At 35.2% G+C, this 26712-nt stretch overlaps 1 protein-coding gene across 6 annotated transcripts in view; it reads left to right on the forward strand.

The window, feature by feature from the left end:
• Positions 1-26712, forward strand: part of IKZF2 (IKAROS family zinc finger 2) — a 121066-nt gene that overhangs the window by 55772 nt on the left and 38582 nt on the right. For 4 of the 6 annotated variants that reach the window (XM_026673160.2, XM_026673156.2, XM_087949370.1 and 1 more), the window contains 2 exons: positions 14831-15100; positions 23691-23858. In XM_026673160.2, the coding sequence (XP_026528945.1) occupies positions 14831-15100; positions 23691-23858 (438 nt within the window). The remainder of the gene's footprint in view (positions 1-14830; positions 15101-23690; positions 23859-26712) is intronic. The other 2 variants (XM_026673159.2, XM_026673161.2) reach the window with 1 other exon arrangement.

Genomic DNA, 26712 nt, shown 5'->3' on the forward strand with positions numbered 1-26712 from the left:
TTTGATTTTACAGTGAAAAACAGGAAGAGTTAATGAAGGATATAGTAAGAGATTCCGAGTTCAGAACATTATTTTTTAGTGTCAAGCTGAATCTTGGCAAAATGGATATGAATGAAAAGAATCAAGAGTGAAAATCGAATAAATGTAGGACAAGAAAGTGTGAGTCCTATACAAAAAGGTGTTATCAGCTAAAGTAGGCTTCTAAAGAATGATTTCAAAGTGGTCAGAAGGAAAATTGTGTAATAATTGTTTAAAACAGAGTGAAAAGAGTTCTTTTATAAAATACTACAGAAGTATGTGGAGTTATGCTGGTAGGAAGTATGAAAAAATATGCTTGATGAAATGATGGTGAAAGAGGCTGAGGATGAGAAAAGAAATCACACACTAAATCCTCAACTTAATGGACTGATAGGAAAAATTGGTGTTTGCTGAAGTCAAATGCTTCTCTGGCACAATCAATTAATGAATGTCTGTTTAAATTTCTGTGGGGCTCTATAGCACTACTAGAAACAGAAGATGTAATATCACAGTTAGTTATCTAATAGGTTCAAACCAGTCACATTAAGTAGTAGAAGAGGTAGTAATTTTGTCCATTATGTCAGGAAGTCAATAAAATAAGATTTATTAATTTATAGATTTACTGCATATGATACTATATGTGATTGATGAAAAATATGAATATAAGAAAAGTATAGGAAAAATGTATTTTATAATGAGCACAACAAGAAGAGAAAGTGTGAATAATCTAACTAATCAAATGGAGCAAGGGACAGTTAAGATTAAAAGAAGTAGAGGAAATATATTTTGAAGATATATAAAACAGCAGTCATGTGATTGCCACACTTCACAACTGGCTTCCAGCAAAGAAAATCAATGGGAAAGCCTGCAGTAAAACCACAGATCTCAGTCTTGTGATGCCTTGCTTAAAAACTAGTGATGATAATATTAATATTTATTAATATTATATTAATATTATATTAACATTAAAATTAATAATATGAATATTAATATAATATGGCAGAAATAAGGTTATAAGTCCATTGTCATGTGATGTCTTACGGACGTGTCACTTAGTAATTGAGTTTCCAGTCCAAATACTGGTTGTTAAACAAATCCTATTTGTAATAATATATATAAACAATTAAGTTTAGAATTGTGACAATGAGCAAAATTTGAAAAGTGAAAAATTGTTTCATGTTGGGAAAGAGTATGCAGGCTAAAAACTTTGCTCTTCAGCAGGTCATTGAGAAATATATGAGTTTGAGAAAGGAAGTTAACTGTGTTTGTTGATTTAGAACAGCATGTGACAAATTTAATGAATTTGATTATGAAATGTTTTGGTGGATATAATGAAGATTGTTGCAGATGGGAATAAGAGCAGTATATACTGGAAATAAAATATGTGTGAAATAAACAAAATGCACATTTAATGGTTCAACGTCGACCAAGGATTTTGAGCAAGATACTAAATAAGTGGTCCTTACCCACAGATTAATTCATAATTTTTATTATAATCACACACCAATTTACTCACATCTTTGTTATTTTAAACCATTTTATTTATCATGGTTATAATGACTTCGGCAATTATTTTTTGGTTGTGTGTGTATGTATAATTTTTTAATTTGTAAGTGCCCAGAATCACAGCAGCAAGCTATGTGGCCGTATACATGTAATAAATGAATAAAGAACTTCTTCCACAACAGTAGCCATCAGCAACTTGATTCTTCCCCTTGTATTCCTGCAGAGCATTGCAGGATCCACTCTGCTCTTATGGGATCCAGTGTTTTATCTCCTGTTCCACTATTTCTCTTTCTCTTAGGGCTCAATGCCTATTTCATCAGCAAGGTGACCAGGTCCAAAAGCTGTTTCTATGTTCCCAGAAGTATGAAATGTCTTTTACACTTCTCGCTTCTGGTTGTTATTCTAGTCCACAGGCTAGCTCATTTTTTAGATTCTGTTCTTTATGGAGAGTTGTTTTCTTTTTCAGTTCCTGTTGTGGTATCTCTGTGTGTGATTTGATAAATCTTCATCCTCCCCCAAGCACTGAAGTGTAACCATTCATGGCTGCAATTCTTTGCATTGTTTTTTTCCCCATAAAATACTACTGTAGGTTTTTATTGTTTGTTAGAATATGCCAACTTTTTTTTTAAAGCAATTGAACAAATATACCACAATCATTGTCAGTCATGAATGCAGAGTTTGTATGATGCTTGTTGATCACAAAATATCAGGCCCTGATCTGCAAACTAAACTCTGAATATGTGCTTTAAAGATTCAAAAAGGACTTTTTTATTTCTATAAATGAGGAAAAAATGAGAAGCTATCAAAAGGAACGTAATTCGTGATGCACCAGAATGCAGCATTGAGACTATATCTCATAACAAAGTGATCAACCAAACAAATCCCAGAGCTTTAACATAGACCAATGGCACAAGTCAGTATTTTATTTTCTAGCCTTGTCACTATTAACATTTTAATAACCAGTATATATATAATATTTAATAACCAGTATATATATTTAATAACCAGTATACCAGAAGATACAAATAGTATTTGAGTTATGACCTCAGTTGGGACCAGAATTTCCATTTCTAAGCAAGGTGATTTTTAAGTAAATTGTTAAGCAAATCACTGTAGTTCTTAAGTGAATCATATAGTCATAAAATGAATCCAGCTTCCCCTATTGATTTTGCTTGTCAGAAGTGAGTTGGGAAGGTTGCAAATTGCAATGCCATGACCTGGGATACTGCAACCTTTGTAAATATATGCCAGTTGCCAAGTACCCAATTTTGGTCATGTGACTATGGGGATTGCTGGAACAGCTGCATATGTGAGGATTAGTTATAAGCCATTTGTTCAGTTCCATAATATCTTCGAATGGCTACTAAATAAATGGTTATAAGTCGAGGATATTCAATGTTAAAGAAGAATAGAATAGAATAGAATAGAATAGAATAGAATAGAATAGAATAGAATAGAATAGAATAGAATAGAATAGAATAGAATAGAATAGAATAGAATAGAAGGGATCCCCTGCTCAAGCAAGAGAAACCTATACTATTCTGGACAAGTGGCTGTCCAATCTCTTCTTAAAAACCTCCAGTGATGGAGCACTCACGATTTCTGGAGGCAAGCTGTTCCACTGGTTAATTGTCCTCACTGTTAGGAAGTTTTGTCCTTAATTCCAGGTTGCTTCTCTCTTTGATTAGTTTCCAACCATTGTTTCTTGTCCTGCCTTCTGGTGCTTTGGATAATAATTTGACCCTCTCTTCTTTGTGGCAGTTCCTCTAATATTGGAATGCCGTTATCATGTCATCTCTAATTCTTCTTTTCTTTAGACTAGCCAAACCCAAATTGTGCAGCCATTCTTCATATATTTTAGTCTCCAGGCCTTTGATCATCTTAGTTGCTCTTCTCTGAACTTTTCCCAAAGTCTCAACATACTTTTTGTAGTGTGGTGACTAAAATTGGTTGCTGTATTCCAGGTGTGGTCTTACGAGGGTTTTATAAAGTGGCACTAATACTTCACGTGATCTTGATTCTATGCCTCTGTTTATACAACCCAGGATTGTATTAGCTCTTTCGGCTGCTGCCTCACACAGCTGCCTCATATTCAAGTGATCATCCACTAGGACTCCAAGGTCCCTCTCACAGTTTCTGTTTTTGATCCACGTCTCACCTAATCTGTACTTATACCTTTGATTTTTCCTGCCTAAATGTAAAGCTTTGCTTTTATCCACATTAAAATTCATTTTGTTGGATAGAGTCCATTGTTCAGGTTTGTCAAGGTCTTTTGGGATCTTGAGCTTGTCTTCTGGAGTGTTGGCTATTCCTGCCAGTTTAGCGTCATTTGCAAATTTAATTAATTCCTCTTCTATTCCCTCATCTAAGTCATTTATGAAGATATTCATGAAGTTTACGTAGTTGTTAGTTATAGTAGTCCTTACTTAGACCCTTTTCTTTTCCCCCCCTTCTTAGAGCAGAGAGTTTGCTTAAATAAGGTTATCTCTTTTGAGCTGCTTTTCTCCACAGTATGTCTGTAAAAAGTGCTAACTAGAAGTTAGCAAGCTCAGCTCTGCTACTTTAATTAGTTCTTTAGAACCCTCTGTCTGCCCGACACTGACAAGACTCTAACCAATTTCACACTGAAGAGTTTGGTTTGCTTCCTAAGCAGCTGGAGGTGAGCGCACCAGGCAATCAGTTGGAGTTAGTGCACTCCTTTCAATATGTATGCCCCATTGTGTGCTTGCTTACTCTCTTATAATCCCTTCCTCTCTAATGAATATAAATCCAGACATTAAGTTCTTTCTTGCTAATTATCCTAGTATCTGGACAATCATTACGAAGGGCTATAACATTTGTCCGTTTATTTGGCTCCTTCTCAGAAACTTCTGCTGTTTGTACTCATCAGCTGTTTTCAGTCATATTCTTACTTTGTAAAGCAAGGAAATTTGTGAGCACAGTTGTGGTCGTGAGGTTTTTCATTTTGTAACTGCTTTTTTTAATGACTGAACCACTGGTCACAACTGTGGCACTAAATACATACTGCCTCTAATGTATTTTATCTTCTTAACAAGTCTTTCTTTTACACTTTGCATAATTAAGTATTGGGGAGATTTATAGTCCTAGAAGTTTTTAAATGGAAATAAAGCCTGGTTTAACAAATAAAATTTAGAATAACTTTAGTGTCTAAGAATTTTTAGTTTTAAAACAGATTCATAGATATATTTCAGAAATAATGTTCTGCTTCTCCCAATGAATATCAAGAATTGTGAACATGCAAAGATTATTTGTATTAGTTGGACCTTGCTAGTTGCAGCTTGGAGTTAAAGATATTTGGAAAAATGGAAAAGTCTCAGAGCGAGCAGCAGTTCAACTGGATCATCCCCAGACAAACTGGTTTTAACCAGGAAAATGCTGAAGAAATTCTAAGAAACGTTTTGCACAACACTTCAGGCAGTAGAATATTTGTTTCCTATGACATTTTTCCTAGTCTCAACTCCTAAACAGCTACATTCCTGAAAAATAACCCTTTCTCTGTTAGAGGGACTTCCCTTTTTCTCAAAGAGATTAGAAAAGAATTTAATATAAATAGTATACAATTTCTTTTCTGTGTCTTTTTAAGTGGATAACATGGTGCATAGAGAAAGTTCCAGGTTTAGTCTCAAGATATCTATAGTTTATAAATGGAACTCAGGTAGCAGGGCTTGGGCAAAAAATCTCAAACTGGATATTGGCAAAAAATTTAATGTTGAAATATGTAATCAGATATTCATATTTGTCATAAGTATAGAATATCAGGATTAGCTAAATGAAATGGTATGATTTCTATGTACTTTTGCATCTTCATGAAAAGAACAATAAGGCAATGTTTGAGTGTCAAATAAAATATCTAATTTCTACCACTTCCTATTCTTCCTTTGGTTGACTTTGTTATAACCAACCTGCTTGGGTAATCCTTTGAAGCTGATAAATCTTGAAAAAGTGATAGATGCTGTTCTGCAGATTGAAAATAATCTGCTTTATCTTGGCTGCTGTGGATTGTCTTCTATTGAGAAATGAAACTTCTCATTCATAATATGGTCACAATTCTTTTATATAATATAATATTTTATATAATATATATTTTATTTTATATAATATGGTCACATTCTTTGGCTCAGTATTTGTAAACAGCAATGGATCATGCCCAGTATTTCCTAGTTGAACCACAGACAACTACAATGATCTAATACATATCGATTTTACAGAAGACATTGTTGAAAAAGCACTGCGCAATCTGAAACCATCTCTATCTATTGGACCGGATGGAATATGTGCCTACTTCTTAAAAAAGCTACCCATTGCCATAGCCGAACCTCGAAGCATAATCTTTGAAAAATCTTTCAGGACCAGCTCCTTGCCAAAACTGTGGTCACAAGCCACAAGCCATCCCCATCTTCAAAAAGGGAGACCCCAGCCTAGTTGAAAATTACAGACCAATCTCTTTATGCTGCGTCACCTGTAAAGTCATGGAATCAATTATTAACCAATCCATCATCCTCCACTTAGAAACAAACAACCTACTCTCTAATAAACAATTTGGTTTTAGGAAAAAACTATCATGTGATCTGCAACTCTTACACTGAAAAAACATATGGACTACACAACTTGATCAGGGCAAAACAATAGACGCAATCTACATAGACTTCTGTAAAGCCTTTGATTCAGTGGTACATGACAAACTACTCCTAAAACTAAAATCTTATGGTATCTCTGGATACCTACATTACTGGATAGAAGCATTCCTGGCAAAAAGACAACAAATGGTCAAAACTGGGACCGTCCTATCAAATTCTGTACCTGTCAACAGCGGTGTCCCCCAAGGCAGTGTTCTAGGGCCAACTCTTTTCATACTCTACATAAATGACCTCTGTGATCATATCAAGAGCAACTGTGTTCTCTTTGCTGATGATGTAAAGCTATTCAACAACACAGGCAATACTGCTACCCTTCAAAAAGACTTTGACTATGTATCAGAATGGTCAAACAAATGGCAACTCCAAATCTCAACAAATAAATGCTCTGTCCTACATATTGGCAAAAAAAATCAGAAAATAAAATACAGGCTGAATAGTCAAGACCTTGTTGATGATCCAAACTCTGTCAAGAATCTTGGAGTACTCATCTCAAATGACCTAAGTGCTAGAGCCCACTGTAACTACATAGCCAAAAAGGCATTAAGGATTGTTAACCTAATCTTACGTAGCTTTTTCTCTGGTAATATTACACTAATAACTAGAGCATACAAAACATTTGCTAGACCAATACTCGAATACAGCTCATCAGTCTGGAACCCACATTATGTATCTGATATTAACACAGTTGAGAAAGTCCAGAAATATTTCATAAGAAGAGTTCTCCACTCTTCTACTTGTTGCAGAATATGCCACCAGACCCGAAATTCTAGACCTAGAAAACCTAGAAGTATGCCGCCTTTGGTCCGATCTAAGTATAAAATCATACATTGCAATGTCCTACCTGTCAATGAATACTTCAGCTTCAACCATAACAACACTAGAGCAAACAATAGATACGAACTCAAGGTTAATCGCACCAAACTTGACTACAGGAAATATGACTTCAGCAATAGAGTGGTCAATGTCTGGAATACTCTACCTGACTCTGTGGTTTCTTCCCCAAACCCCAAAAACTTTAACCTTAGACTGTCTACTGTTCACCTTACCCCTTTCCTAAGAGGTCTGTAGGGGGCGTGCATAACCGCACCAACGTGCCTACCATCCCTGTCCTATTGTTTCTTTTATATATATTTTATTTTTCTTATATGTATCCATGTATTAATAACTATGTTTTTATTTGTACCTATTATCTTGTAAGCAATTGACAAATAAATAAATAAACAATCTTTGTAATTCTTGGGTTTGCAGAAATTAAGGAAAACCAAGAAACTAAGAAAAAATCAAAATATAGGTAAAGGTAAAGGTTCCCCTTGTACATACGTGCTAGTCATTTCCGGCTCTAGTGGGTGGTGCTCATCTCCATTACAAAGCCAAAGAGCCAGTGCTGTCCGAAGACATCTTCGTGGTCATGTGGCTGGCATGACTAAACGCCAAAGGCTGTTACCTTCCCACCAAAGTGGTCCCTATTTTTCTACTTGCATTTTTACATGCTTTTGAACTGCTAGGGTTGGCAGAAGCTGGGACAAGTAATGGGAGCTCACTGTTACATGGTACTAGGGATTTGAACTGCCTACCTTTCTAATCGACATCTTAGCCACTGAGCTTTATGTTATATTATATTTATATTTTATTTATGTAAATATATTTTATTTATATTTTATATGATAAAATATATCAGTCTTTAATTATATATTCACTAGTTGGATACCCATGCTTCGCGACAAAACTTTGTGATCGGGCTATGCAGAGAAATTTGGTTCACAATCCATTAACTCAGTGGTGGTTGGTGATTGAAATACATAAGGTTCACAATCTTTGTAATTCTAGGGTTTGCAGAAATTAAGAAAAACCAAGAAACTAAGAAAAAATCAAAATATAGGTAAAGGTTCCCTTTCCTTTCCCCTTTCCATTCCTTTCCCTTCCTTCTTTCCTTCTTTCCTCCTTTCCTTTCTTTTCTCCTTTCCATTCCTTTCCTTCTTTCCTCCTTTTCCTTCCTTCTTTTCTTTCCTTCTTTTTCCTTCCCTTCCTCCTTCCCTTACCCTTACCTCCTTTCCTTCTTTCCTTTCCTTTCCTTTCCTTTCCTTTCCCCTTTCCATTCCTTTCCATCTATCCATCATCTATCTTGTCTGTTCAGCAAAAGTGTTGTAAAATACAATCCTCCAACAATTGTCCCAAAGGTGCTTTTTTTTCAGGAGACAACTGGATTTTCTGGTTTTTCTTTGAAAATGTTTTGCTTCTCATCCAAGGAGTTTCTTCAGCTCTGACTGGATGGTGGGTAATAAAAATACTTCAATCTTTGATGCCAAAGTAGCTTCCTGTTTGGAAGTATAGTTTGCATCCTTGAGTCATTGAGGCAACTTGGAGATTTGTCTGTATTCTCGAGTCACCTGAGTGGTGCAGATGGCTGTGGAGTTACTAAGGTAATGGAACGTGAGGCAACTGGCAGTTGGAACAGAGTTCTTTTCAGGTGGGGAGTGGGAGTATAATTCCTTAGCATCAGAGTGTGTTAATTACTGTATTAAGAAATACTAATGATCTGATGGTCATTTCGAAAAATCCTTTCTTAGTGAGCACCTAGAAGCCAAGAGGAACATAGGTGCCAAATTTCAAGTTTGTAGACTTTATGGTTCTGGAGATTTTGTGATGCTGCGTGAGTGGTATTTCACTTTTTTATATATAGAAGATTTGGAATTCATTTGGAATTAACAAAAAGGCAAAAATCTTATGCCTTCTGCCATGCAGAACTCATTGTGCAATGTTGATCTTCTCAGGATTTATATCTATTTCTTTTTGGGGTTTTCATGGGATTTTCTAATACTGTGTTTTAAATGGCACTATTTATATCCCATATTAGTTGAGTTAATTAAAAGGTCCCAGTTCCCTAAAGGAAATAATACTAAAATATAATTTAATGCAAGCCTTACCTCTGTATCCATATTTGGAGTTCACTGTATTGTATACTGACCTTTCAAGTAACTATTCTGAATCTTTGGATAATAACAAGTTTTTTACAAGATTAATAGATTATATTGCTGAATTTATATTGCTGAATATGTTGTGCAAAAGTCAGTAACTTGCTTTTCATGACTAGGATCAAAACTTAATAGCTCTTTTCAGAAATCCAAATGGGATTTGGATTATTTCTTTTATTAAAGCCTCTCATGCTGCATAACAAGCTACATTTGAAAATTTGGTTTCTTAGGAGGAATTTATAATTTGGTACACTGGTCTAGGATTATGCTTTATCCAAAATACAGTATTAATGTGATACAATTGTGTAATATAATATCTGACACCATCCTAAGAGGGAAACAGTTTTACAAACCATAGCGGAGCACTTTATGTATTGCACTAAACAAAAACAATGGTGTTGTAACAATAATATAAAAGCATTATATGAGGCCTCACATATCCTTGGGAATAGGTAAAATGATTCCTTCAATCTTGTTTTTATCAGGCATAGTTCATAGTTCATATGTGCTGTTGAGAATGAGTGAAAGTTATGCTAGATGTTCAGAATCAAAGCTACTCATCTTGTGGGAAAAATTTAACCTTCATGATATCCTCACTATGAACCTGGGGCATAAACAACCAGGGAATGTTATACTTTATTTATTTATTTTTATTACTCGGTGTTAGTGTGTCAAGGTTCAGTCTTTATGGAATCAGGGGCACATTTGTCAAGAATCATAGACACATTTAACGTATCTGTTTCAGTGGTGGAATTATATATGCTTTTGGGAACTTACAATTAGACTGGGAATCCTTTGACTTTGGTAGTATTATCCTACACAGTGAACTGCTGTAGCTACAGACTAGAAGGCTTCTAGATTTAAATGTGTTTAACATTTTAAATAAGTAGTCCCTCAATTTTCCCTGACCAGCAAAGAAAACAGAAATGAAAGCAAGCAAGCAAGCAAACAAACAAACACTCACCTTAGACAAAGTGTGCCTTTACTATGCCAGGAAGCTGCCTAGCACCCAGCAACAGAACACGCTTCTTGTTGTATTCAGCAGCCTGGAAGTATACTTTGGAAATTCCTCCATGCAGCTTGTCCAATAATCAGTACTTTGAACTGTTGGCAGATAGAGAAATCTAGACAATGTACTATAAGTACTTAGAATTTCTCAATTTTTTTTTCAAATAAACATTCAAAGTAGTGAAGGAATAATTGATGATGAACAGAGGAGATGAATGGCAAATATTTCATATGAGCAATTCAAAAATACTTTGTGTGCTTTTTCCTTTTGTCTTTCTTGTGATTTAAAAATTCTTATGTGAGAAAATAAACATAAGCCAAAGGTGTTGGATGAACACTGCAGAAACAACAAGTTGATACACAGATGTATGGATTTAATGAGATACCACAAGGCTATTTATTTATTCCAAGAGCAATGATAAAAACAAGAAAAGTTCACAATCTGAACTAGTTTATATATATTTTGAAATACCATCTGTCGCTGCAGACAGAACAATATAAATGTAAGTCTGGATGGGCCAAAACCTCTACCCCCTCCCCCCGGTGACAACTATTTATTTGCAGGTTTTCAAAACTGAATAATAATTCTAGGGCATAGAATAGATTAGAATCCTCTGCAGAAACATGAGACAGATATTGTATTTTGTTCTACTGCTCAATACTTCGGTTTTTCAGCAATTGGAGGGTTTTTTGTTTTTTTTGCTGCTTCTTCACATTTCAGAACCCTTGTGTTCCTTTTACTTATATAAGTATTATACTTATATTAATACAAATCCAAATTGCTTTAATTTCACCAAATGTTTCAGTGATGAAATATAGAGCTGTGTACATATTTCAAGGAAAATCTTCAATTATGATAAAAGTATCAAGAAAACTTGATTCCAATCATTTGCACAGCCACAATAAAATAAAAAGAGGATGAGGCTTAAAACTTTTTGAATGCTTTTATTCACAGCTAAGGCAACAGGCAGGTCACATGGCATGTGGATCGGCATGTACGAACACTTTTTTTAGTGCTGCTGTTAACTTCAAACAATCACTAAATGAATAGGCCAAGAGCTACCTGCACAAAATAAACCACACTATGACATACCGGCAGGCCATATGCATACATGATGTTCAGTGGATTTTTTTAAAAAACTCTTAAAATGTGCATCTACACTACAATGCCTTTCCATTTAATATTGTTTTCAGAATATAAAAGTCAAATTGGGTCAAATGAAAAAAGGATTTATTCCATTGTTTGCTTTTTATTTGACCCTCTATGAGACATGTTTATGAAAGGTGAGATAACAGATGGAATATATAAATATGCAGTTCAGAGTCATTTAAATAGTGAGATGGGTGGTATATATATTTGATTAATAAATAAAAACAAATAAATATATGGGTAGTCTCTGGTTTGTGAGCTGTCCATCCTCTAATGCAGTGTTTCTAAAACTTGGCACCTTTAAATATTTGGACTTCAACCCCAGAATTCCCCAGCCAGCAAGCTGTTTATACAAAATTTCTCTAATGCATCTGTTTCTTCAATTCTGCTTCAAAATAGGATCCACAGGCTCTTTTATCCCCCAGTATATGCCTGCTCCCAGCAGTTTGTCAAAGTCCTGTTTTGAGATTTTTAAAACCAGTTCATGATGGGGAAGCGATCACACAATGAGCATAATTACTGTGCCTTTTCCTCAGCACAAACGTCATCATCATTATTCATGCTGTTGAGAAAATATTTTATATATTTTCCAGTCTTGAACAGGATGACTGCTTATTTGCTGCTATTATGAGTGAGTTGGTGACCATCTAAAGTAGGGGTGGGGTCTCCAAACTTGGCAACTTTAAGACTTGTAGACTTCTACTCACAAATTCCACAGCCAACCATGCTGCCTAGGGAATTGTGAAAGTTGAAGTCCACAAGTCTTGAAGTTGCCAAGTTTGGAGACCACTGATCAAAAGGTGTCTGGGAGATCTAGGTTAAAAAAATACCTCATAGTTTTTTAGAGAGAGAGGGAGAAGAGACTCCAGGCCTCTTTTGCTCCCAGAGATTTTGGTCAAGACTGTTCCTTCTCTATTACATTTGCTTTCTGGGCAGAGTAAGGTTAAGAACTCTCTCCTTATCCCTGGAGATCTTGTGTAATTTTATCTGTGTGCAGGACAACCATCCGCTCCTGAAGAATTCTTAAGGGATTGCAGTGATAAGACTTGAATAGTTTTTAGTCTCTTGAGTAAAATTGATTTTAAAATGTTGTTTAGTTTTGACAAAAAATGTGAACGTTTATTTATTTGACTGTATTACTTTTGGAAAAATGCCTTACAAATATCAATGTTTTAAACATAGGAAATTTACAGTACATTTTGGACCAGCATAAACATTTTCTAATGCAGGAATAAATAGGACAGATTAAGAGATAGCAGTGATACAGGGAGTGTAAAAATGAGATAAGTAAATTTAAGAAAACAAATTTAGAAATGGATAAATTTTCAAGTAAATTGAAATCTGATTTATTTCCCAGTTCTTCATTGTTTTTAAAGATTGGCCTAGTTAAAACTCCACTAAACTTGTAACTGCACCCTATCAAGTTATACTACACAGAAAAAAAATTATATAACTATTTGTAAAGAGTCAGGGTGATCCCTTCTGTAGCAGCATTCCCCTCCTTGGAGAGCTGCAATTTTTTCCTCTTAGTCCCAGAAGCAGAGGAAACGTTCACACAGCAACAAATGCTAATGGCAGGTTTCTGGTGATATAAGGACAGAAGAAAAGGACAAGTGGATCTTTTTAATACTGAAAACAGCTTTGATTAGGGACCGAAGTTATTTTCTGTGGAGTATGGAACTTAATAATTTCTACAAATAAAGTAGCGTGTGAGAAAGAACTGGACCTAAACATCTGTGTAATTCAAAGCTGAAATTCTTTTGTTTTATTGATTTTTCTTACTGTATTCTAGCCATTTTTCTAGAAAAATTCAGTATTATGGGTTAAGGAAGATAGTGTTCATAAATATTTTAGGTATACAATCAGCATCTTATTGGCCCCACCAACTATGGCCTTTCCAAAGGACAGATATAAGAAAGTTTCTGATATCCCAAACTCTTTGTTCTTAAGAAACAAAATAAGAAAATAAATGTCTATTTCTTGGCTAGTAAAATATTCATTTCCTTTATTTTTAAGTAGAGGCATTTTCTCAATTTAATTTTTTTGCATGCATCCCAAAAAATTATTTTATCTATAGAGAAAAGTGTGTACCAATAAAGTGTTTCAACATTTTGGATTGATTTTGGAAAAATGTTTAGTTATTTTTGTTAAGATTTCTATTGGCAGGGGTAAACACCCATGTTGCAAGGGAAATGGCTCAAGATCAGTCCTTTGAATCCCCCAGTTGAAGTGATTTTTGGTATATTAGAATAGAAAGAGTTTGCTTTGCCTGAAGGGTTGTTGGTCAAAATATAACATGATTCAATATAAAGAAACTTGTATGTTTCTATACATCAAAACCTGTTCACAAATTAGCAGGGCTGATCTGAATTTGGGATGATTCACCCAACCCTCTTAACTTGTAAACTGCTGCTCATTAGCATATTACTCTTAAGTGGATTGCTATGGAATCCAATATTAAAGATAAAGGAAATGCAGTCACGATATTTTAATTATTGTATAGCTAAGGCAAAATTTGAATCCAGTTCCAAAATTAAATATTTTTGCAAATGGCTACAAAAACTGTTTTTCCTGTTCTTAAACATATATTATTAATAACAATAAAACCTTCACTTAGGGTGAAGTGTTAAGCATTAAAGCAAGGCCACAGACTTATTATTTAAATACAAAGACAAATATAATACCTATTTCAAAAGATATGTAATATCCACAGCCTTTTTCTCCTATTTTAAAAGAACATACTCTCTTCTGTTTTAAACTTTTCCTATTGGATGATATTCTAGCTGAAAGAAATATTATTTAATTAACGTTGAGCAAGGACTGGTGTCATGGTTGGTCATAAGGGTGTAATTTGTCTTGGGATCAATATAGTTTGCTCCTAAAGACTTGACTAGTGTCCTAAGCCCACTATCTCAGCTTGATTTATCAGATATGTTGGTTATGTTCTTAGAATTGCTAGTTGTGATAATATAGAACATTGGCTACAGTACACCCACATGGCAGTGCCAGTTTGAGAAAGACTGTCTAAGGAAATAAAGAAAGGAATTACAGGAAATTAATGTATCTTTCAAATTGAATTGGAACACCAAAGTCTCTAGATGGCAACCAGGAATGGAGAAACAGTTTAAATTTATCCCCTTAGAGCAGACCAGATCTTCTTTGACTTCAAGATTTTATCTTGAAGATACAAATGATATTTACAAGTAATAAAAAATAGCAACAGCTCCTGGTCCAGTATTTATGTTCTGCTCCCTGATTCTGTAGTTATGTCCTGGCTTGATCCTATCCATAAGCCCATAATGTGCTGTACTCTGCAGAGCAAGTTTGTAAATTACATTAAAAAAAATCAGAATTTGAAAGAAACAAGACAATCCTTTATAAACCATAGTTTGAAAGTGAGATTAAGATTAATGCAATAGTTTACTCGTGTATTATTTTAACAAATGAATGTAAGGGAAACAGAATTATTTGTAATATGTCTCCTCCTCTTCCTTCTCCTTTTTCTTCTTCTTTTGCAGCAAATTCCATAAAGCGGGAAATGCAAAGCGATGATGAGGATTCTAACAGAAAGCGTCTAAAGCGGGAAGATGGGATCATTGGGCAGGATGAAGGGAGCAGTTTGGAAGAGCCCCTGATTGAAAACCAGGAGATTGGGGAGAACAGAAAAATGCAGGAGCTGTCAGGCGAGGGAGGAATCCGGCTTCCGAATGGTAAACTGAAATGTGACGTCTGTGGCATGGTTTGCATTGGGCCCAATGTGCTTATGGTACATAAAAGGAGTCACACTGGTAAGCAGCCAAAAGAAAAAAAAATGTGATGACTGCCTTTGGCATCTGATGTTGATATTGCCTACGTCTATTCTCTAGCATTTCTCAATTCATCATTGATAATCATGTGCAGTAATGGGAAATATTTTCCTTTCAAACTTTGCTTACTAGGAAATAAATATTAAAAAACATGCATTTATGTTCTTATCTCTTTTGCAATAATGTTTGAGGAATGATAATTTCCATATTAAGTCTCCTTCACTATGACGTACATACTAAATTGGCTGTCTGTTAATATGAACCTCTCTTTTTATTGGTTTTACAAAATCCTCCCCTTCTACTATTTCTGGAGGCCACTTGATGATTTGAAATATTTACTAACATTAGAACAACCTTCACAAGAAAGACACAGAGACCAATGACAGATTCAGCATGAAAACAATCCTACCAGCTATCAGTCTCTATATGCAAAGCACTCTCCATTTTTAGAGAAATCTGAATTTATTGGGGAACTGTAAAGAATGGCATATGGTTAGGCTGGACTCAGAAATAAAATTTTGGTATGATGCATATCCACAATGAAAACTATATTCATGTCTACAAAAAAACAAAACAAAAAAACTCCATCCTTAAAAATACCAATAGCTGCCATGCCTCAGACTGATTAATACATCCCTATCCAAAGACTCTGAGATCAGCTTGCTTGGATTTTTCTCCTTGTTTTGTTAGATATTATAGGAAGGATCTAACCTGTCACTGCTTAACTAGACACGATCTTCATCTGATGCTGCTAGTGTATCTTCCTTGGTAGTTCCTGGATTAACTAAGATAGTCACTCTACTACCAAGAAACCAGGACTTATTTTTTCAATTTCAGTGTTTAATATGCCCGTGGAGTGAGAGGACTGTATTTTACTCTGAGGAAACATTGATAAATGCACACCATAGGGAAGTTTATGGAATTTTCTATATGTAGATGTGTTTGACATATACTTATTTCATAATGCATGTTGCCCAGTAATAACTCCATAACTTGTCTGATCACCGGATCCTGAAAATACTGATCTCTTCAGTGTTGTCTGAATAGCATTTACAAGGATTTCATTCTTTCCTTGCCTTTCACAGAAATATTTCCAGACCCATTTGGCAGGGACCGTGTTTACTTTACTTCTTGTATTCTGCTTTTCCTTCGTTTCCAGTGTAAGCTGCTTTCCCCAGACAATGTCTTTTGCTCTCTTCCTCCAGCACTTTCCTCCAGAAATGCAGGAACAGCTTCTATCTTTCACACTTTAAATATATTTCTCCCAAATAATTTCTGTTTAGCAAGCTGTTGTGTGAAGAGCAAGGAAGATTTGCTTCATACATTGATTAATTGCTTGTACAGGAGAGAATGATCTTTCTCTCAACTTTTCTCCATTCCCCACTTCCAAGTACAGTTGGCTTCTCCTTCGGTCTTTTTTTTTCCTTTCCTCACAAGAAAGAAGGGAACAAGACTAACTCCCTTTGTTTTGTTCCCTGGAGGCTGATTAAGGTGAGATACAAAACAACAACAAAAGGTCTGTGTTGTCAAAGGAAAATGTTGCAAGGAAAGAAGAAGAAACCAGAGTAAGATTTTTTTGTAGGGGAAGGATGGAAGTTTTCCTGAGGCCTTTGCAGATGGCCAGGCTTTGTCTTAGCCAAGAAAAATGAAAGTTAAGCAGAGCATGAGCGGGTTGCTCTGTCTACTCAAGGACAGATAGGCACTACTGGAATGGACAGATTTGCTTTTTTGTGGGCACCTAAGACTTGCAAAGAGCAAGTAACCAATATTTTCTCTTTGAAATCATTTGACCAGTAGAGAGTGCCTTATCTCTCTCCTCTCCCCAGCTTTGCAAAAGCCTTCTTCATCTGTAAAATAAATAAAACATTGGGGGTATTAAAACCAGTTTTAGTTGGCACTGCTACTGATTAGAATGGCTATGTGTTAACCCAAATTCTGTCTGTTATGGCAGTTTCGCCCAGTCTCCCTTCAAATGATGGGCAAGACTGCTCCATGAGTTTACTCCTGTGTAACCCAGCTAAAAACAAAACTTTCCTGTTTGTACCATACCTTATGATTGCAACAGGAAGAAGCTTGGGTAAAGTGGAACGGTAAGACCCATCCATCACTGGAGGGACAATTTGCTTTTTTTGCAACTGTGCCCTGTTTGAAAGAATCCATAGCCTTTTCAATTCTATTTTGAAAACTGTTTCTTAGACCTGCTGTGGGAGTGAGAGACCTGTAGGAGATTTGACTTTATGGATGTGATGATTGGTCTGGCAGGGAACAGGATCCATCTGGTCACTTCAGTCCACACATTTCATTATCGATGTATTTTTATATGTGTGCAGCGCATGTGACATGGCCTTGCCTTGGAAATGAGATGTATGTACAATGATCTATCACCCTCTTTCAATATTTTAATAATACAGAAGACTGCATACTTGCAATAGGAAACTCAAATGAATTTTTACTGGGATTGCTCAATAGCAGAAGATTTCTACAATAACAAAATATTCTTCCAGATAATGATCTCTTTTCACTGAGTAATTACTTTCCCTGTTTGTATCAAGGATGTTTCTCTTTAAACCAAGGAAGTTTTTATCAAGGAACTTCCACAGCTATATAAAAGGCAAGTGATAGACCTATTTTTTCAAGAAAGAATGATTTCAGCCAGAATAGAATATCTTCTTAATTCCTGAGTCTGAGACTCAACTATCCACTGCTCCTTCATCTTATTTAGATTCATCTTCTGTTTGTTAGGGTGTATATAATCAATCATAGCCTCTAAGAAACTGCAAGCATCTGCACCTTTCTTGAATCAGGTGAAGATAAAGTTGTATATCATTTTTGTATGGCATGGATGAAATCATACTAAAATTCCAGATTTCTTCCTCCAGTGCTTCAATAGCAAGAATCAAAAGGATGGCATCCTACGTATAAACAATAATCAATTCTTAAGTTACTCTTTAGTGTTGGTCTAGCAAATAGGAATGGAACCTCTGATTTCTCCCAGCCCCCAAATTACTGAGACATCTATCAATATTTCTCATTCAATCATATCAAACGCTGCTGAGAAGTCTAGAAAGTGTATTAATGGTTGGTATGCCCTGTCTTTCAATACTTTCAGAGGTCATTGTCTTTGATTGTTATATCTGTTATGTTTGAGGCATGGGTTAATGAACGGAGACCAGACTGTAAACTGAACTTCAGCTCTTTATTCACGAGCATAACAGAGACAAAAAACCCCGGCTAGCAGTCACTCTTTTATAGAGTAAGCTGCTATCCGGATAACCAATGGATAGTGTTTGAACCTTGGCGGCCCACCAACAGCCAGTCAGATTGCTCGGAATGAACCAATCATAACTTGCCATTATATGGGCCAATAGGACGTGCAGGATTACGATCCTGCTAGGCAAATGAATCTTTATTAATTACATTTCTTTCGTTCACAACAATATCCAGGCCCAAAGCAAGAATAATTGGCTTCTTTCAGACCAGTAACACCTTGCCTGTCACCTTACCCTAAAAGTGGGCATATTTCAGTGGGCTGTAGAAAAATCATAGGATCCAGCTCTAGCAGCACAGCCTCTTTCAGGATATCAGCTCCTTGCATAAAGTGGCATTAACTGTTTCTCACCCATCTGGCTACATTTTCCTGCCCACCTTTATCAGCTGAAATGAGAAAGGTTCTTTCCTTGACTCTCAGTATCTTGCCAGTTATATAGGACAGTACTGATCTGGAGTAGCATATTAAACAGTGGCTTGTTTTTAGCATTAATTGGCAGCAATCATCTGAAAAATTATTCTATGTATTGTAAATATTAGTTATGACTGATTCTGTTCACAGAAAATAAAAATCCAGAGTGCTTCCCCTGCCTGTGTGAGGGACTGAATTACTAGGACACTACAACACACAAAAAGATCAGTGTTACATCCAACATTAAGAAGCCTAAATCTGACTATTACAGTTTGAAGATCAAGTTTGTAAGAAAAAATCATGGTAGCAGACATTGTGCAGATGCAACATTAAACCTGTTTCCATGCAACATACCAAATCACAATTTACTGAACAACCCATTATTGGCTGGATTCACACAGCATATCAAACCATAAACCTAAGTTTACAAAATGCACAGGCCAGTTATACACAATATGTCAGAATATAAATAATTTCATTTGGTAGATACATGAATCAACTTGAGTTTTCTATGACTGGCAAGTTCCACAGGAAAGATCAGTAAAAGTGATTGGGTCATTGTTAGGATAAGCAAGGGATATTTGCTTATTGCCTCTAATATTAGGCCTCTATTATTCTTTAATCTTCTCTAATACTCTCTAATCTGCCTTTCCATGTTATGGAAACGCAATCATGATGTTAAATTCAGATTAAAAAATAAAAAGTAAAGTGGGGAAGGGGAGAGAAATTCCAAAAGCCCGTAAAGATTAACAAGCAAAAAGAGGAGAGAAAAATTTAGAAGTGAGGAATATCCAGTCTAGAGCAAAATACGACTGCATATTTTCTTGAAAAGGTTAAGAATGGCTCAGATATAAATCAAATGCTTTGTACTGTATATAGAAGACTGTGGAATCAATCTATAGTATCTCTGTTTAAAAGGATCCCAGATGGTAAGAGAAAACTCACTTCCTGAGGGTTTGTAAAGTTGGTGCCATTTATAACACATAATGCTCAACTTAATACTCAGCTCTAATGCCTCATCTCACAATAATGTTGTTTCATACATTAAAGAAAACATTTAATTGTTTGGATGTTTTCATGTGGAGAGCAGTGTTATAAAGTAATTGTCACTAATGTACCCTGGATATAAAACATAGAAATTCACTTTAAAGCTGTTTCAAATGTTAGGTTGTGATCTACTGGCAGACATAATTTGGACATTTTATACTTGAGGCACTTCAGCATTTTTCTAAAGTAACATTATGATCTTAAAAAAAGAAAAATGAAGATTATATAAGCAGTGCTCTTCTCAGAGCCATTACATTTCCTCTACTGAGGAATGCTTTTTTGTTCTTTTTCAGAATAAAGCAGTAGTGCATTGACTATTCAGAAGTTCTCAACCGTACAGAAATTATTTCTGTTTTGATGTAATTTTGTTCTCTGTTTTTGCTAACCCCAGGCATTGCTTAGATGTTTTATCAAATGAAACTTTCCCTTTGTGGAAAAGTAGTTTACATGTTTAAGTCTTTTAGTTTAATTTCAAAAAGAAAATGGTAGTTATTCCTAGGAAAAGATAGAACTTTATTAATAGTATGGTAATGCCAAGCAAACTGATGGCTGGCAGGATTGTTTCTCATCTTTATTATTTTTTATCAATAACTCAATGTGGTGACCATACCTAATTCTCCTAACTCCTCCTATGTTTTATACAATAACAATCTTGTGAAATGGGTTGGGCTGAGAGAGGGTGACTGGCCCAAAGTTACCCAGGTGACTTTCATGCCTAAGGTAGGACTAGAACTCACAGTTTCCTATTTCCTAGCCTGGGGCGATAACCACTAGATCAAATTATTTTCCTCTATGGAACCTTCTTCCTCACTCATGCCATAGCTAAGATTCTATCTAACCTGCCAACTTGTTTACTTTTGCCAAATTAGATTATCTTCTAACTGCTGCCTGGCAGAGTCTTGGAACTCTTATTACCCTATCAAGCTGCAAGTGTAAATTACTTCTGAGATAAGCACATGAGAGCTGTTTTGAAATATGATTGAAGGATTTCAGAATTGACATTACACACACACACACACACACACAGAGAGAGAGAGAGAGAGAGAGAGAGAGAGAGAGAGAGAGAGACTTATACAAACACCCATACATGCTACATGAAAATATTGTGTAACTATATGGAGACATATTAATTACCTTTCATGCCTACACATATCTAGTTTTCTTTTTAGTCATAGTTGCTTGCATATGAATCAACCTGGAAGAAATAAAATAAGTTTATTACACATCCCTTGCCTGGTCTCCTGGAAGCTTTTCTTTTTAAATTTGTGGTGATGTAACACCTCCAGTGTAAACAGAAGTAGGCAGTAATTGTGGTTATGAAATATAATTAGCTGCTGAGCTGCTGTCCTCTGGCATGATATTAATATGCATCATGAAATATTTTTAGTCTTTTGTGAAACTCTAAAACTTATACAAAACTCTAAAAATAAAATTTGATATATAGGTATTGATTTGGGCATAGCCATGGATATTATGTCAATTACTTAAAACCGTTCTCAGTAACAGAATGGCCAAACTGTAATTTTGAGTCATCTTCCAGGAACATTCAATACTTTGAAGTTCTTCCTAAGTTAAGGATATTAAATGATCGTACCTTGAAAATCTGAAATAAACTCTAGTTTGGGGGGTGGGGGTGGAGACAAAGAATTAATCAGCTCAGGAGAGAAAAAAACAGGCTGTGTTTGGATCTTTTCTGCTTCTGTTGCAGAAAACCACAGAAGGCCTCTGGCCATGCAACGTATATCCTTCCTGCCTGATTCAGATCTATTGAAGAGGAACCCCTTCTTTCTCTCAGCAGTTGGTTCCACAGCCAAACTCTTGTTACACTTAGGAAGTTTTTTGTAATAATCAATTAGAATGCAGTCTGCCTATTATTATTCTATCACCTGCATGCTGAATGAAAATATCCTTTTTCTTTCAAGTATTTGAGAAAACACACCCAATTAGTTCCATCTCTCTTCATCAACCTAACCTGTCCCTGATTGTACTTGATGCCCTTTCATGAAATTTACCATTTTTTTTTCATCCTTCTTAAAAATGTATTGAGACCTGGTTATTCAAGTTTGAGTTTAACCAATTCAGAAAAAAAATAGATTTATTACTTCTTGGGATTTGGAATTTACACTTCTGTGGATGCAACTTAAAAGTGCATTTGTTTTCCTTACATAACATCCATGGTACTAACTCATATCCAAGTACATTAGTACATTAGTATCAGCCAATATGCTAGGATGCTGTTCCTCTGGTATGTGAGATTCATTCAACAAAGAGACAGTCCTTGATTATGATTCTATTTCAAATTTAATGTTGCCCCTTTGCCCTATTTTATAATTTCTTAAAGAATGTATCTTGTTTTGATGCGATAGATTGAATTGAGTAGTTCCAGCTTTTCTTTGTTACCTATTAGCATTAACCTGTCTCCAATGAGAAGCTGATATTCTGATTCTTTCATTTTTCTTTTGTTTTGAACACATTCAAAGAAGCTCCTGTGGATTTTGTTAACCATCCTTCACTAACTTTTAATTTGTTTTTGTTTTTTTAATTTTTTGCTTCCCTGTGACTGACTGTATAGTCCTGGACTACTTCTTGTACTCTTTCTTCATAATGTGACCTTTTAGTATCTTACAAGTCCCTTTTGGGGGGAGGGGTTGAAATATATAAGATCTTATATATATAGCCTCCAAAGCTAAATTAATCAAGGGTTTCACAATTAAAATAAATTAGGGAAACTGCTTTGTATCTTGTCAAAGAACAGCATGATGTATATTTTTCCTCTGACCATATAGCCCTTTGTGCAAAAAATGGGTACCTTCCTATAAATCTCTGGGTCTGAACTGTCAAAACAGAAAAGGCTTGAATCTCAGGAATGGCAAGTAGACATATTAAGGCTGTTAATAGTCGTATGAAAAGCTTAGCAGGTGGTTGAATTAGAAATGTAATTTGATTTCTAAAATCTAAGTTTACAATCTAGTTTGAATTCACAAGAACTGAAACTACAAACTATTTTATTTTAGATTAGTATTAATTAATATTAATTATATTTAGTCTGCTAACCTATAAAATGTACAACGTCAGATTGCAGATAGCTTAGAAGTTACTTCACGGCTCCCTCATCAATATACCTAAATTATTTAAAAAGAACAATAATATAAAAAACAATGTTCTTTCCTTGTTGCAGTGTTAATTGACTTATTACTTTATCAATCACGTTACCACATTGCAGAATAATGTTTTGACAGTTATAAATTGAGGATTCCCTCTGCTGTGTTTTAGGTGGTTCTTTACCTGCAGGTAGAGAAATGTATTTGACCATGCTAATGTCTGCTTGAAATATGGAAGAGAAGTTATTATCAGTGAAGCTTAAAATGTCTGTATACAATTCTTACATTTGCAGTTTTAATTTTGTGGAGATAATTTAATGCTTCATTAAAATATGATTTTGTAGCCTTTTCTTGGATTCTGCAGGGTTGTATGAAGATAGCATACTTAATTTGATCATTATTCCACCTAGCTGTTTCTGAGCTTTCCTTTTCTACAGCTGACAACTCGTCTTTCCTTAGCATAGGTCTTGTCTGCTTCAAATATTGCAATTGTCCCATTTAATTTTAGATGCCTGCAATAGCTGAATAATGAAGTCATGGGGTTTGATTATCAGATAATGTGGTTTGAAAACAAAAGAACGAAAGAGCCTTTAACTAAGGCCAATCTAGCTGCTATGACTTGGTCTCTTATTTTTCAGATGGTTTTAATATATGTTGAGGAAGAAGATTTCTATCCAGTCTAGATTTTAATTATCTTTCAATCACTGTTTCTTAGGTGTTGTTTCTCTTCTTTCATCTGCTATAGGTGAGCGTCCCTTTCACTGTAACCAGTGTGGAGCTTCCTTCACCCAAAAGGGGAACCTACTGAGGCACATCAAATTACACTCCGGAGAAAAACCATTCAAATGTCCCTTTTGTAGTTATGCCTGCCGAAGAAGGGATGCTCTCACAGGACACCTCAGGACACACTCTGGTGAGTTTCTTGCACTTTTGGTTTTAGCACTAATGCTAAACTGAAAACTAGACTGAAGCCAACTCTGCACAGCAGTGTTCTTTCAATCAGTCAGTCCATGTGTCAGTCCATCTGGATCTATAAAGTCTCCATGGATTGAATGTGCAGACTCTGGGGCAGTGTGATTCGTAGCTCTATGCTCTGAACTTGTTTCTAGGCACAGATGTCAGAGACTGAATCTTGTCAACCCTTGTGCTCTAACATTGAGCTTGGTGTCTCTCAGAGCTCCATTAAAGCTGACTACTACCTGAAAAGAAAGGGTTAGCTCTTATTTTCTAATTACAGTACCCTGGTACTATAAATGAAATTAGATCAAAATTGAATTGGGAATTAAATATTCTTCAAAATTCAGAATATTACCTGGAAAACCATGATAGATTTCCCTAAATTCTAAGAACTATCAATGAGTGCCCTGTCAATGAGGATATATCTTTCTTTTACTCTTTTTATATTTGCACTTTCATAATTGAATTATATTTTAATTATAAGAAATAAATCAGTTATGACAACAACTTTTTAGGCCAAGATAATATAAAACGTCATAAAAGATGAAGCTGTTTTTTAATTTCAATTTCCCCAAAATTCTGTATAATGTAACTTTGTAAACCATGATTACTAGCCAATTTTTGAAAAAGCATTTGAGCTGGAAACTGATCCACAATTCTGCTTTTATTTTTTGCAAAATATTCCATGCTGATATATTTAAATTCTAGTCCTGCCTCGGGCATGAAATCCTGCTAGGTAATTTTGGACAAGTCTCTGTAACTCAGACCAACTCACCTCACAGGATTGTTATTGTGGGGGAAATAAGGGGAGGCGAAGAGTGTTAGATATGTTCACTATCTTGAATTGTTTACAAAAATAATAAAGGTTGGTACAGAAATAATTAACACAGATTTTATTGTGCACAAAAAACAATGTTTTGTCATGTGGATTTCTTACTTTCAAAGAGTGCTTTCTTTTTGATTTCTAACATTTGACACCACTAATGCAGGGCCTTAAGCAGGGGTGGGATTCTGCCAGTTCACACCTATTCGCTAGAACCGGTTGTTAACATTTGAAGCAGTTCGGAGAATTAATTACTGGCCTAATCCTGTAAGGAAGGCAAGAAGGAAACATTCTGGTGTTGCTTACAGAAACTGCCTCTCTGTTAACCCTTATTACATTCTTGGCAGGACTGTACTTCCTGTCTCAGGAATGTCTCTGGAGTTTTTTTCCCCTCCTTTGTTGGTACTTTGCTTGTGTGGAGTGACTATTCAAAGTTACAATGGCACTGAAAAAATACAATGGCACTTACGACTGTTGCAGCATCCCCACAGTCATGAAAGGCCAGGTGAGGAGATGCATGACTCGCTGTGAGTGATATTGAGTTGGCCATGCCCAGCCAATAACATGACCACCAAGCCACATCCAACTAAGCCACGCCCACAGAACCGATTGTTAAAAAAATTTAATCCCACCCTTGGCCTTAAGTCCCTTCTTTCTTTATGATGGCAGCTCATTCAAATTGTTATTAATAGAAAAGCTTTTTATCCTAGATTGAAAAAAAGAAAAGATATAAGTAGTATGGTTTCTATATGTCTATAGATAAATAGAGGCAGTTATTTATGAAAAGAAGTGACATACTTAAGGAATAGAATAAAATACAACTATACTGTGGGAAATATATAAATTGCAAGGAAAGAATTCTCAAGGACTTTGGGATGTAAACATTAACTAAATGTATCCATGAGTTTTTGACTGAAGAAAAACAAACATCATTGGAAGTTCCAAAGAAACATAGTTTTAGAATACTTGTTTAGTGTAGCTACATGGTAGACCTATTCTCTGAAGTGATTTGAAAATGAGTATGCCAAAGCCCGTTCTTTTAAGCTCTCTTAATATACTGACTTTTTAGAAGAAATTTCTCAGCTGTTAACCCACCATTTTTAAAAAAATTCTTTGTAATGTGAAAGTAGAATAAGAAAAACATTACATGTATTACTAAAGTAGCAGAACTCAGAAATATAAAGCAACTATCAAATAAACTTGATATTATTCAGGAGAAATCATGAAATTTCTGATCAGCTATTTATAGATTATTGTTGTTCTCTCAAGTACCTAATGGAAATTAAAGTATTCTAAAATAAAGAAATTCTGCCAGGAATATAGTTTTTTGCTCCTATTTCTACATATGAGGCCAGATGCAAGAAGGACAGGTTCTTCAAAGTGGAAATTTGACAAGCTTGAGGCAGTTTTTTTTTTCCACAGAAAATGTGAGCTACAAAAGAGACAAAGATGAACTTCAGGAACCCTATGAGAGTAATTAATGGGAAGTATGTTACCCTACAGCACAATAAGAAACTCACATAACAGTCTATGGACATGAAACCTTATTTGTACTAAGTACACTGTTTCCAGTATGGTCTAGAAAGTCATAAATTCTGAGGGTACTAGTTAATGTATGGGACATCTATAGAAAGAATTCTTTTAACTGTCTTTTAAAATCTTCTATTTAAGAGTTCAAGGATAACTCATACAAATTTTCTTTGCATTCTGTTTTATAATCTTGTTGAACATGTCATCCTTACTTCTGTATGCACATATAACTCTTACATATTCCCTACTTTAAGACCTAATAAGTTATAGTATTAGGAGTTCCATTTGCTATAGTTAAGACAATCATTTGTATTTTATTTACAGATAGTAAACAAGTTGTAAATGGCTCTTAATTTTCCTATAGCTGAGTCCCACATTCTTTCCCTCACTCTGGAGTGGAGAAAGAGGCTAGAGAGGATTTTGATGAGGTTATATTGGGAAGAGAGTCTCCTTTTCA

Source organism: Notechis scutatus, chromosome 1, assembly GCF_049901735.1.
Source record: "Notechis scutatus isolate UNSWTSFEM ecotype Mainland chromosome 1, rNotScu1.2, whole genome shotgun sequence".
Taxonomy (NCBI): domain Eukaryota; kingdom Metazoa; phylum Chordata; class Lepidosauria; order Squamata; family Elapidae; genus Notechis; species Notechis scutatus.